The sequence below is a fragment of the Monodelphis domestica genome, chromosome 3 (assembly GCF_027887165.1).
Source record: "Monodelphis domestica isolate mMonDom1 chromosome 3, mMonDom1.pri, whole genome shotgun sequence".
NCBI classification, from domain to species: domain Eukaryota; kingdom Metazoa; phylum Chordata; class Mammalia; order Didelphimorphia; family Didelphidae; genus Monodelphis; species Monodelphis domestica.
This window is the reverse complement of record NC_077229.1, coordinates 449,699,132-449,712,716: the sequence shown is the minus strand read 5'-3', so window position 1 is coordinate 449,712,716 and position 13,585 is coordinate 449,699,132. Positions and strand designations below refer to the sequence as shown.

Below are 13,585 nucleotides of genomic sequence, written 5' to 3'. Positions count from 1 at the left end.
ATTTAATGTGCCCTCCATTGGGATTGCAACCTACACATGGGATGAAGATGATTTTCCTTTACCTAACCTTTTTGCTCCAAAACAGTAATTCTTTACCTCCATTTTTTTCTTTTTTTATACCATTATTTTTATTTATTTTTAAATTTTGTATTTTAAAATATTTTTCCATGTTTACATATTTAATTTTCTTTCCCTCCCCTCTTCCCTCTCCTTTCCTGGATCCAATAAGCACTTCCACTACTTTACTTCAAATTTTCAAAGGAACATGAAGACCAGCTGCCGTCATTTGGCATTTTGAATTTTGCTGAAGTAAAATAGACTCTGTTCTCAGTAGTTAAAGTTAACTAGCAGAGTTCAACTCCAAAAAGCACACTGAGACATGGCAGTGACATTTAATCAAGGCTATAATTTAATTTAAATGTGTCCTTTGGCAATGGCTCATTGATCTGTGAAAATATTTGCAGCTTGGCTTAATTAATTTATGATATTAGTCATTTTTTTTTGCAAATGAATGATTCCATTTTCAAGCTTTCACTCAAGAGTTAATAAAAATTTACATTTCCTTGAAAAGTAGTGCTTTTGCTAGTGACAGGAGGTAAGTATTTCTCACTTGAGTTCCCCGAGATTAAGAAGGAACTTAGTAGCACCACCAATTTGGTGAAGTAACTTCTGAAAGCCCATTAAATTGGACTAGATAATTTCCAAGGCCTCTTCCAGTCCTAAAATTCCCCAATATGTGTCATATATGTATATATTTTAAATATATGTTATTATGTATAGAACATTTATATGTAGTTTATATATGCCCATCTAACTATATATACATATTATATACATTCATATTAGGGATATAAGCTGCTGGTAGACCTAGCCTAATTCATCTTAGTAGTTAAACATAAAACTGGATTAAATGGTAAGGAAGAGCAAAAGCAGACATTGTTAGAACCCTCCTGAACTTGAAATAAACATATATATATATATATAAATTATACAAATGTAAAATTGAGACTAATTTATGGAACAAATAATAATTGTAGGTCACCTAGAAAACCATGCTACAAATGTTTGTTTTGAATATTCTAAAACTTTCTCCAGAATCCTTTTTAAACATTTCAGTTTTTGTTTTCTGGTTAGTGGCTGCCTAGAACAAAAGTGTCTCAGGGCAAGGCCTTGGGTAAGAGAACACCAAATAAATGTCATGGAAAAATAATAAATACCTTGTTCTTGTGCTAAAAAGGGAACCTGAGGTTATTTAGATAATCCTATTGATAGTACTCAGTGGAAGCTCTTACACTAATCTAACAGGTTGACTAACAGACCCCTAGGCTATAATTAGTTTCAGGGTTATATAATAACAATAATAGCAATTTGAGCACTTATAAATATTTAAATGAGTTATATGGAATTGCTAAAAGCACTTTGCTGGGGCCAGCCTAATTGTTCAAAGGACTGCTGAAGTGAGAATTAATTAGGGAGCAAGTCTATCTGCTTCATTTTACAGATAAGGAATTTATTCAGAACCATACAGAATAATTATGGAGTTTGGATTATTATCTATAATTCTTAAATCTCAGTCCAGTTTCCTTTATATCAAATTTCCCTGCTTACCTCTTAAGTTTTCTTTTCTTGACTTGAAAAGGTTTAATATATTAACTATCTGCTTGACCGTTAAGTCATAAGCCAAAGGCCTCACCAAGTATGAATCTGAAGGAAATGCAATGCTTAGCCTTTAAAAATTGGGAGGGGAAGTCCTATGAAAAATGCAGCGATAGCGGGGATAACAAGGCCCTATTCTTTGAGTAATATTGCAGGCCAGTGATCTAGAGGGTCAAACCTTTTAAGGCTGTTTTTTTTTTTTCCTCAGTGGGGTAAATGAGAGATTGGAAAAAGGGGATTACCTACAGAGAAAACAGGGAACAGCAGGCCTTGACTCTAGTCTGAGTGAGCTGTGTCCAGCTCTGTTTGCTAATCATCAAATTTACAGTGTGAGCATTTACTCATAGGAAATCAGCAAGCTACAAATCAGGTTTTGATTGATTGTTTTGTTGATTTTCTATATTTAAGAAAATAAAGGAGAAAATGCTAATAATTCAGATTAAACCTAAAACTCAATCATGCTTGCATTTCCTCTCTGCCTCAGCTGTTAACATTTCCCAGCATATTCCTGAGGTAGAGTCATGTGATTGTTAGGTAAATGGATAAGCAATTCTTAACTGTATTGTTATTTAGGTCTTTTAGTTGATAATTTCATCCCCAAATATTTTTTTCTCTTTTAAATTTTTGTTCATATTGTCCATGTTTTCACCTTCCCATGCCTCATATTTCTAATGATAGACATTTGGCATTGGATCTTGACAAGCTTCATCCAGTAAACATCCAAGCACTGCCAGCAAAGGCATTTCCAATAGTGTTTTATTTTCAGCAAATCAAGTCTTATGATTCTTTTGAGAAAAAAGAGAGACAATTGTGTAGCCCTCTTCCTCTGTTGGTAATATGAATACTGTTTCTCTATTAGGAAATCTAATATCTACTTCTTTTCAGGCAAAGAAACAGTCACTGTTCTTCCAGGGGCCTCGTATTTCTCCAGCGATGAATCATTTGCGATGATTAGAGGGTATGTAATAACTGAACCCCTCATGTTTTACATGAGGTGGAATGAGCTGAGTCACTCCCTAAGTATATTAGCAGCCCTGGGAAGCAGAATACATGTTTAACAGCTGTAAAACTATCATGGATTTGTTCAACAATACTTCTGAAATAATTTTGATTGAATATTGGGAGTTGAAATATTCAGCTTACTATATAATTAAAAGGTTACTTTTTATCTGAGGGCTCCAGAACGAATTGCATATAAATGTATCTGTAACTGTGAAAAGAACCATTTTTTCCCAACATCTTTCATTATCTTCAAACATCTCCTATTTATGGCTCCTCGTGTTTGTCTAATTCTTTCTTCTAGAAGGAAACTAACTGCATGTAATCTACCTTTTTTGTTTATTTATAGGAAAATAAGGGTTACAAAACCTAACATTTAAAGAAGTATTAAGTATTATTCACTATATATGTGGAATAAACATATCTTTGGAATTAATTTTTTTGGTGGTAGAGAGGCTATTAGACTATTAATTTTTATTTAGTACTTTAGGCAGTTCCCTTTACCTTTCTAGGACTTGGTTCCCTCATTGATAAAATGAAAAGATTGGACTAGATGATATCTAAGGTTATTTCTGGCCCCAGATTGTTATTTTTCTTGGGAGAATAGTTTCAGTCCGGTTAATTAAGACTGAAAGCTTCTCTATAAGGGCAACATAATTTAGGATTCAGTTATATATGCAATCCAACTCCAACATGCTATGATTCTATACATGATATACCAATAAAGGGCATGAAGATCTTGAAGCTTAATTTGGTGGCAAGTATTAATTGTATGTGTTTCCCTTTTATCAGTGGCCATGTCGACCTAACGATGTTAGGAGCAATGCAGGTTTCTAAGTTTGGCGATCTGGCCAATTGGATGATTCCAGTAAGTAACTACTTAAAAAAAAAATAGAATAGTTAATCCTACATATGTATCTGTATATGGTATCATGGAAAGATTTGTTAGATTTTAAGTTGAAGACTCAAAGGACTTCATTTCAAATCATAGGTCTACTACTTTAATATAATATTTTTGTGACTTTTGTGATGTTGCTGTTCAGTCATTTTTTAATTGTGTCTGACTCTCCATGACACCACTTTGGGAGTTTTCTTGGCAAAGATACTGGAGTGGTTTGCTATTTCCTTCTCCAGCTCATTTTACTGATGATGAAACTGAGGCAAATAGGATTAAGTGACTTTCTCAGGATCATGGACCTAATAAGTATCTGAGGATAGATTTAAACTCTGCAAGAAGGGGCTTTTTGACTTTAGGTTCAGCACTCTATCCACTGCACCACCTAGCCACTTAATCCTTCCTAGGCTTCAGATTCCTCAATTGTGAAATGAGGGAGCTCAGTAGATGACTTGTGTGGTTCCTTCCAACTCATCAATGTTGTTACTTACTGCATTACACAATCCATGCAGATCTTGTGTGATTCCTGTGTTTGTCCTTTGATTAAGCCTCCATCAGAGAGAGGATCTATCCATTGAAAGGGGTAAATTTAGGGGTTATAGATTGACTATATTATACTAGTGGTCTCCAGGGATTAATTCAAATACCAATAAAAATACTCAAGTCAGTTTGGGAATTTTATGGCAGTTTAATTAATATAAAGGGAAGGAATTAAGAAGGAGAGAGAGAGAGAAAGGGGTATAAAATTTCTCTGACCTAGCCTAAGTCAAAGGAAGTTCAGAGAACTCAGCCACAAGGCCTCCTCAGAAGATTAAAACTAGCTCTGCTTCCAGCCACAAGGTCTACTCCATGATGAGGGGCTTCTTAAAAGGATAGTGCTTTTAGGAGGTAAAGGAAAAAGGAATCAGTCTAAATCACTCACCCAGGTCACTCAGAGAAGAAGCCTCACCTAATCCACGCTACTGAGCTTCTCTAGTCCCTTACCGTTAAGCCGCAAATGCCAACTCTGCAGATGCCAAATTCCACCCAGCACTCCCCATGCTGCCGACAGAGGCCAGCATCTCTGTGAGCGAGAGTGAGAGCGAGAGCCACATCTCTGCAAACAAAAGACTGGAGAGAGGAAGTGACACAAAATATATAGACTGGTTTTTACATCACTTCCTGTGTCTCACAGGTACCAATGGTAGCTTAAGCTTGACTTAGGAGAGCCCAGGGGGTCTGTCAGTTGTTTCTTTTTGTCACTTGCTAGCACTTGTCTGTCATAGGCCATCCTCCTCAACACTTAATCCTTAAGTAGGGGTGTATGCATTCCTGGTTGCTATACTAAGCAGGGTGTAGTAAATAAAAAATTCATACCATCCCATTGGAGTCCTTCTTTTGGGTTATCAAAATATTTCAAGAATCTCTATGTTGTATTCAGGCTGCCCATATTTGGGGAAGTTTGGGGTTCTCATGCAGAGTCAGAGTTATGTTATTTTTTAATATTTAAGCTTGATTGTGGTTTTTGTGAATGTCATATGTTATGACATTTGACATATGTCATATGACATATGACAAATGTCATAACAATTTCAAAGGTAGTAGGAACAATTAGCAAATTAATTTTTATATATATTGCTGATAGATTAAGACTTTTTATCAGTAGGAAGTAAATTTAAGAGAATATTCCATTGTTAATTTTTTTCTCTCTATCCCAGTGTCTACCATCGTACCTTGCATATAGTAAATAATTAATAAACTTTTGTCAAATTGATCAGAAATATGACACTCTGTTTGATGATATGGTGAAATACAAGAAAATTGTGAAATTCAAACATGCTTCTGTTAAATAATGACCTATAATCAAGGTAAACCCTCTTAAATAGCTTTGACAATAAATAGGGACATTAGTTGTGGCAGGATTCATGTTATGTATGACATAGATCCTGCCCTCCTTTATATATGTTGCTGTTTCTTGACTTTCTGGTTGTTGACAAAAAAAAAAAGACAAATACATATCCACAGTCATCACATTGTGTATAATCAAACCCCTGTTTTGGTTGTTTGTCAGAAATGCTGTTTGTATTTCTTTAATTGCCTCTCAGTCTATATAGAATTGAAACTGGATTTTTTAGGATTTAACCGTTTGTTGGTTCATTCTTCCATTACTTTTTAAAGGAAGGAATGTAGGTTAATGTGTTTTTTTACAAAGTTCCCTTCCCCTACAACCTTATTAACTCTTAAAGTTACTACTTTTTAGTTAAATTAATCTTTATTTAATGATTTCATGTTAGAATTTTTAAAAAATACATAAATGAAAGATTGCTCTCTCCTGAGCCTGTCTGACCATTCCTACTACTCTTGTGCCTTAAAACCAATACTTAGTACTGAGACTAAGACAGAAGGTAAGGATTAAAAAAAAAAAAGCAAAGGGAAGAGAGAGGATGCTGGCATAGTAGTCAACAATTTTCTGTGCGAGTGGTCAAGGATGACGAAGCCCAAGAGAAAAAGACGATCGGATTTAACAGTTGAAATATCACTTCAGACCTTCCATTGAAAGGTTGGTTTGGAGGCCAGATTGAAGTCAAAGAAAATCTCCTTTGTTTCTATAATTATTATAAATTACTTATATTGGTTTCTTGGTTTGTAATACACTTAATTTTCTTCTCTATTGTATTGCCTGCCACTAAGATGGAATGCCTGGGGTTGACTGTAACACGACCTGAGTTCTAATTCAGGCATCATTACTAATTAGCAATGTGAACTTAGATGGTTGAGTAACTTACCAGGATGATGAATCTTAAGTTATTTCTGATAATGAGGAATCTGGGAAATTTTGTGAATATTTGTATTGAAAATTATACTGACTGGGGAAAATGGTGATGATGTGAAAATAGAAGCTATTGTTAAAAATTAAAAAAGAAATACTGGCCTATACTGTCTACTGTAGCAGTGTTCAGGTTAAAATGTGTAACCTGAATTGATGACATAAATTCCAGAAATTAGGGTGAGGTGAAATGAAACAGTATGTGTAAATTGCTTTCCAAACCTTAAAGCACTGTATAAATGTTAACAATTAAATTAAATTGAATCTGAAAATAAAGTCCTTGCCCTTGCTTACTATGAATAAACCTTAAAATATTCTTCTTGGTAAGCAGTTTTTCTAAGTTGTCTATTTGGTCAGAAGATTTATGCTGAGTTATAAAACTCATTTTTTTTTTAATTGTAGGAGCTAGTGGTCAGGTATAGAGTTCATCCTTATTACAATGTTTTTCACTTGCCTTTATGTTTTCCTTGAGTTTAATAACTCTCTGTGTTGTGCAAGTTTTTACTTGTCTGTTTGGTGGCATGCTCATCGGTCCCTGGGCTGTCAAGTTACCTTCAATTCAATAAGCCTTAAAGGCAGGTAAAGTGGGGATTTGGGGGTGCAATCCATGTTGGCCTTCAGCTGCTTTTTGGTATTAAGGTATTGATGCAGATGCACTGTTGCGTGGTTTGTTTGGATGGTTTTGCCTTGAGCATTTGAAGTGGGGAAGCTAGATTATACAGATCTTTTCCTGATCCATATTTACTGTGATGATGGTGGAGCTAGGACAAGCCTGAGGGTAGACATAGAGCTCTGCGGTCCAATCAGATATTATTTGTGTTCTGAGTTCTTTGAATCTACATTCAGAACTGTTCCAAAATGTGTGGCTAGTCCCTTCTTTTCATTACCTATTTTTGGTAAACAGCTGCTGTGGGTGATTGTGTGGGAAAGAGAAACAGATGTGTGTGATCAGCCCTAGCAGCTGTTTATTGAGAGCATGCTATGGTCGCAGCAGCCCATTGGAAATGCCTAGCCTACGTGAGCACACCATCACCCTACCAGCTTCCTCTCCCCCATGCAAAGGACTGAAAGAAAATATTCTTGAAGAATGCAAACAGAGAGGTCTGCTAGTGTTCCGTCGTTCTTTCTGTTTTCTCTACTTCCCCTGTGAGTTTGAAAGAAATAGGAAGGGTGGTCAGAATGGTAAAGGACCGCGCATACTCTGTGCGTGGCGATCTCTCTGGGACACTACCTCATGATGGAGGGAGAGGAGGAATCATTTACAGAGCACCTACCTCGTTGCAACTATTTCAACAAATGCCCACCTAAATTCAGACTCATCATTTTTTCATCACTTTGGTATGTTCAGAAAGTCCTATTACAGGGTATGTTTTGGTTAGTGGGCATTGTGGGATATCAATATGCGTGTAGATAGAATGCTTCCCAATAACAGCGAACATTTATATAGCACCTCCTATGTGCTAAGCACTTTATGATTATTTTTTCTTTTAGCCTTCATAACAACCCTGGGAAGGAGGTGCTATGATTATCCCCATTTTACAGTGGAAGAAACTGAACCAAACAAGGGAAACTGATTTGCCCAGGGTGTCCAAGACCAGACTTGAACTCATCTTCCTGATTCCAAGTCTAGCACTCTTTTCTGCTATATCACCTAGCAGGCACATGCCTTCTACCATGTTCAGCAATCCACAAAAATTCAGTATATTTATTATATTTATTTAAAAATACATTTATAATATACATATAGAAATATATAAAATATCTATTTATATTTTAAAATACATATTTTTACTTGGCAATCTATTTGGACTTGATCTGTGATTTAATTGGTATAGGGACCTCCTAATAAGCCCACTCCTTCTAGCTATGCAGATTGGTATTGACTATATGACCTAGAACTTCAAGAGAGTTGCTTGGGTCACCAGTAGATTAAATGACTTCCCCAAGATTATATAAACTGCATGTTTCATAGGTAGAATTTGAACCAAGTCTTCCTGACTTCAAGACTAATTTTCAGGCCACTAATCAATGCTTCCTTGCTCTGGAAATATTAATTGAATTCCTGTGTATAGAGGAGGTTGATGTTTCTTTCTGATCATCTATTTCAGTGATCTAAAACTCAAATAGAAACAGAGGCCATTTAAACATATCAAAATCTCTGCAGGCTGCCTATTGACTTAGTTTTATAAAAGTAATATGTCTGTTTTTTAACGGGGGTTTTATATATTTTTGAAGTGTATACTCAGCTATATTTAATCTGGTTGGAGCCACACTTGGGAATGCTGTGGGCCTTGTGAATGAAGCCCATGGGATATGTGTTGGTTACTGCTGATCTACTCTGCTTAAAGTGTGTGAGAAACAAGGGGAAAAGGGAAAATTGGAGTTATTACTTGCTTATTGTGCATTGATAATTTCTTGAAGACTATTTCAAAATGAATGTAAGTGTAGTTGGCTTTTTACTTCTTTTTCACCCTTTGTTCCTGTTTTGTGTGACTTTTCTTTTTTTTAATGGTAATCAGTTGCTTTTATTGATTATCATATTTTGTTTGTTTTAATATACTATCAATAGAAAGAAGAAAAGATTTAGACATAAAAACAAAATAATCTTAAGGTACATAATCCTACTCACATACCTAATCACAGTTTTTTATAGAGATCCTGGGTTCTCAAAGATCAAGCCAGGCAAATAAATATTCTGGCAATTGCAAATTTGGAAAGACTTCAAGCATGAACCCAGTAATGGTCTATACCTTATTTGAAATAGGAACAACTCAGACATATTCAAATGTAATCATTTTATTTTATTTATTTTATGTTCTAAAAATTAATTAATTAATTTAGTCAATTTAGAATATTATTCCTTGGTTACAAGAATCATATTCCTTCCCTCCCTTCCCTCTGCCAACCCTTCCCGTAGCTGATGCACAATTCCACTGGGTATTACATGTGTCCTTGATCAGAACCTATTTCCATGTTGTTGATGTTTGCACTATGATGTTCATTTAGAGTCTAATCCCCAGTCATATCCCCTTGACCCAAGTGATTAAGCAATTGTTTTTCTTCTGTGTTTCTACTCCCACAGTTTTTCCTCTGAATGTGGATAGTGTTCTTTCTCCACGTTGTTCAGGATCACTGCATTGCCACTAATGGAGAAATCCATTACAATCGATTGTACCACAGTGTACAATGTTCTCCTGGTTCTGCTCCTTTTACTCTGCATCAATTCCTGGAGGTCATTCCACTTCACATGGAATTCCTCCAGTTCATTATTCCTTTGAGCACAATAATATTCCATCACCAACATATACCACAATTTGTTCAGTCATTCCCCAATTGAAGGGCATCCCCTCATTTTCTAATTTTTTGCCACCACAAAGAGCACAGCTATGAATATTCTTGTACATTTATTTCCCTTATTATCTCTTTGGGGTACAAACCGAGAAGTGCTATGACTGGGTCACAGGGCAGACAGACTTTTAGCGCACTTTGGGCATAGTTCCAAATTGTTCTCCAGAATGGTTGGATCAATTCACAACTCCACCTGCAATGCATTAATGTCCTGCCTTTGCCACATCCCCTCCAGCATTCATTACTTTCCATTGCTGTCATGTTAGCCAATCTGCTAGGTATGATGTGATACCTCAGAGTTGTTTTGATTTGCATTTCACTGATTATAAGAAATTTAGAGCAGTTTTTCATGTGCTTATTAATAGTTTTGATTTCTTTAACTGAAAATTGCTTATTCATGTCCCTTGTCCATTTTTCAATTGGAGAATGACTTGATTTTTTGTACAACTGGTTTAGCTCTTTATAAATTTGAGTAATTAGACCTTTGTCAGACGTTTTTGTAATGAATACTGTTTCCCAATTTGTTGCATCTATTCTAATTTTGGATGCATTAGTTTTGTTTGTACAAAAACTTTTTAATTTGATGTAATCAAAATTATTGGTTTTACATTTTGTGATTTTTTTTCTAGCTCTTGTTTGGTTTTAAAGTCTTTCCTTTCCCAAGATCTGACAAGTATACTATCCTGTTTTCGCCTAATTTGCTTTTAGTTTCCTTCATTATATTCAAGTCATTCACCCATTCTGAGTTTATCTTGGTGTGTGTAGGGTGTGAAATGTTGATCTAAACCTAATCTCTCCTATACTGTCTTCCAATTTTCCTAGCAGTTTTAATCAAATAGTGAATTTTGGTCCCAGAAGCTGGAGTCTTTGGGCTTATCATAGTGTCTTGCTGAAGTCACTTACCCCAAGTCTATTTCACTCATCCTCCTTTCTGTCTCTTAGTCAGTACCAAATTGTTTTGATGACCACTGTTTTATAGAATAGTTTGAGACCTGGGACTGCAAGGCCACCTTCCTTCACATTTTTTTTTCATTATTTCCCTGGATATCCTTGATCTTTTGTTCTTCCAAATGAACTGTGTGTTTGTTTGTTTTTTCTAATTGAGTAAAAAAAGTTTTTGGTAGTTAAATGGGTATGACACTAAATAAGTAAATTAATTTGGGTAGGATTGTCATTTTTATTATGTTAACTCATCTTACCCATGAGCACAAATTGGGATGTTTTTTCCAATTGTTTAGATATAGTTTTAATTGTGTGGAGAGTGTTTTGTAGTTGTATTCTTATAGTTCCTGCGTTTGTCTTGGCAGATAGATTCTTAAGTATTTTATATTGTCTAGGGTGATTTTAAATGGAATTTCTCTTTCTAATTCTTCCTGCTAAGATGTGTTGGAAATATATAGAAAAGCTGATGACTTATGTGGATTTATTTTGTATCCTGCAACATTGCTAAAGTTGTTAATTATTTCTATTAGCTTTTTAGTTGATTCTCTAGGATTCTTTAAGTAGACCATCATATCATCTGCAAAGAGTGATAGCATGGTCTCCACATTGCCTATTTTAATACGTTCAATTTCTTTTCCTTCTCTAATTCCTACTGCTAGTGTTTCTAGTTGAATGTTAAATAATAGGGGTGATAATGGGCATCCTTGTTTCACTCTTGATCTTATTAGGAAGGCTTCTAGTTCATCCCCATTGCAGATGATGTTTGCTGATGGTTTCAGAGATACACTTTATTATTTTTAGGAAAAGTCCTTTTATTCCTATGCTTTCTAGTATTTTCAGAAGGAATGGGTGTTGTATTTTGTCAAAAGCTTTTTCTGCATCTATTGAGATAATCATGCGATTTTTGTCAGTTTGCTTGTTAATATGGTCAATTATATGGATGGTTTTCCTAATATTGAACCATCCTTGCATTCCTGGTATGAATCCTACCTGTTCATAGTGAATAACCCTTGTGATGACTTGCTAGAGTCTTTTTGCTAGTATCCTATTTAAGATTTTTGCATCTATATTCATTAAGGAGATTGGTCTGTAGTTTTCTTTCTCTGTTTTTGACCTGCCTGGTTTTGGAATCAGTACCATGTTTGTGTCGTAAAAGGAATTTGGTAGAACTCCTTCTTGGCTTATTCTGTGAAATAGTTTGTATAATATTGGGATGAGTTGTTCTTTGAATGTTTGATAGAATTAATTTGTGAATCCATCTGGTCCTGGGTATTTTTTCTTAGGGAATTCTTTGATGGCTTTTTCAATTTCTTTTTCTGATATGGATTATTTAGTTAGTCCATTTCTTCTTCTGTTAGTCTAGGCAATTTATATTTTTGTAAATATTCATCCATAGCACCTAGGTTACCATATTTATTGCCATATAATCGGGCATGATAATTTTTAATGATTGCCGTAATTTCCTCTTCATTAGAGATGAGGTCTCCCTTTTCATTTTGGATTCTGTCAATTTGGTTTTCTTCTTTCCTTATTTTAATTAGATTCACCAGTACTTTGTCTGTTTTATTTGTTTTTTCAAAGTACCAGCTTCTAGTCTTATTTATTAAATTTATACTTTTTTGACTTTCAATTTTATTAATTTCTCCTTTGATTTTTAGGACCTCTTATTTAGTCTTCATCTGAGGATTTTTAATTTGTTTACTTTCTAGTTTTTTTTTTTAAATTTGCATGCCCAATTCATTGACCTGTGCTCTCCCTAATTTGTTAATATATGAACTCAAGGATATACATTTCCCCCTGAATACTGCTTTGGCTGCATCCCATAGATTTTGAAAGGATGTCTCATCATTGTCATTTTCTTCAATGAAATTATTAATTGTTTCTATGATTTGTTCTTTAACTAACTGATTTTTGAAAATTGTATTGTTTAATTTCCAATTAATTTTGGATTTGACTCTCCATGTACCCTTACTAATTATTATTTTCATTGCATTGTGGTCTGAGATGGTTGAATTTATTATTTCTGCTCTTTTGCACTTGTTTGCAATGTTTTTATGCCCTAGTACATGCTCAGTCTTTGTGAATGTACCATGTGCTGCTGAAAAGAATGTGTATTCCTTTTTGTCCCTATTTATTGTTCTCCACATATCTACTAACTCTAATTTTTCTAAGATTTCATTCACTTCTCTTACCTCTTTCTTATATTGTTTTTTGGTTTTATTTTTCTAGTTCTGATAGGGGAATGTTCAGGTCTCCCACTAGTATAGTTTTTCTATCTATTTCATCCGTGTGTTCTACTAGTTTCTTTATCCTTTAGAAATTTGGATGCTATGCCATTTGGTGCATACATGTTGAGTAAGATATTTCCTTATTGTCTATATTGCCTTTTATCAGAATGTAATTAATTACCTTCCCTATCTCTTTTGACTAGATCTATTTTTACTTTGCTTTGTCAGATTTTATGATTGCGACTCCTGCCTTCTTTTTATCAGTTGATGCCCAATAGATTTGACTCCATCCACTTACTTTTACCCATTCCTGGGTGTTGTCAGTTGGGGATTAAGTACAGGAGGTGATCTGTGGATTCTTTCAATCTCTACTTTTCCCTCTTGTTCTAGAATGTCAGGGCAGTTTTCATGGATAATTTCCTGTAGTATGGTGTCCAGGATTTTTCTTTTGTCATGGTCTTCCAGTAGATCAATGATCCTTAAGTTGTCCCTCCTGGAACGATTTTCTAAATCTTCTGTTTTGTGAATTAGATATTTCATATTTTCCTCAATTTTTTCATTCTTTTGATTTTGTTTTATAGTTTCCTGCTGCCTTGTGAAGTTGCTTGCTTGTAATTGTTGTATTCTGGTATATAAAGAGTGGATTTCATCTCTGGCTTTTTTGTCATTCTTCTCCTTCTGATCTTTCATCTCCTTTTGCTCATTTTCAAG

At 34.8% G+C, this 13,585-nt stretch overlaps 1 protein-coding gene across 1 annotated transcript in view; it reads left to right on the top strand.

Moving 5' to 3' along the window:
• The window catches only part of OXCT1 (3-oxoacid CoA-transferase 1), a 176,924-nt gene that overhangs the window by 87,412 nt on the left and 75,927 nt on the right, over window positions 1-13,585 (top strand). Inside the window, exons 12-13 of the mRNA XM_007487410.3 lie at window positions 2,542-2,614; window positions 3,448-3,523. Coding sequence (XP_007487472.1) covers window positions 2,542-2,614; window positions 3,448-3,523 — 149 coding nt within the window. The remainder of the gene's footprint in view (window positions 1-2,541; window positions 2,615-3,447; window positions 3,524-13,585) is intronic.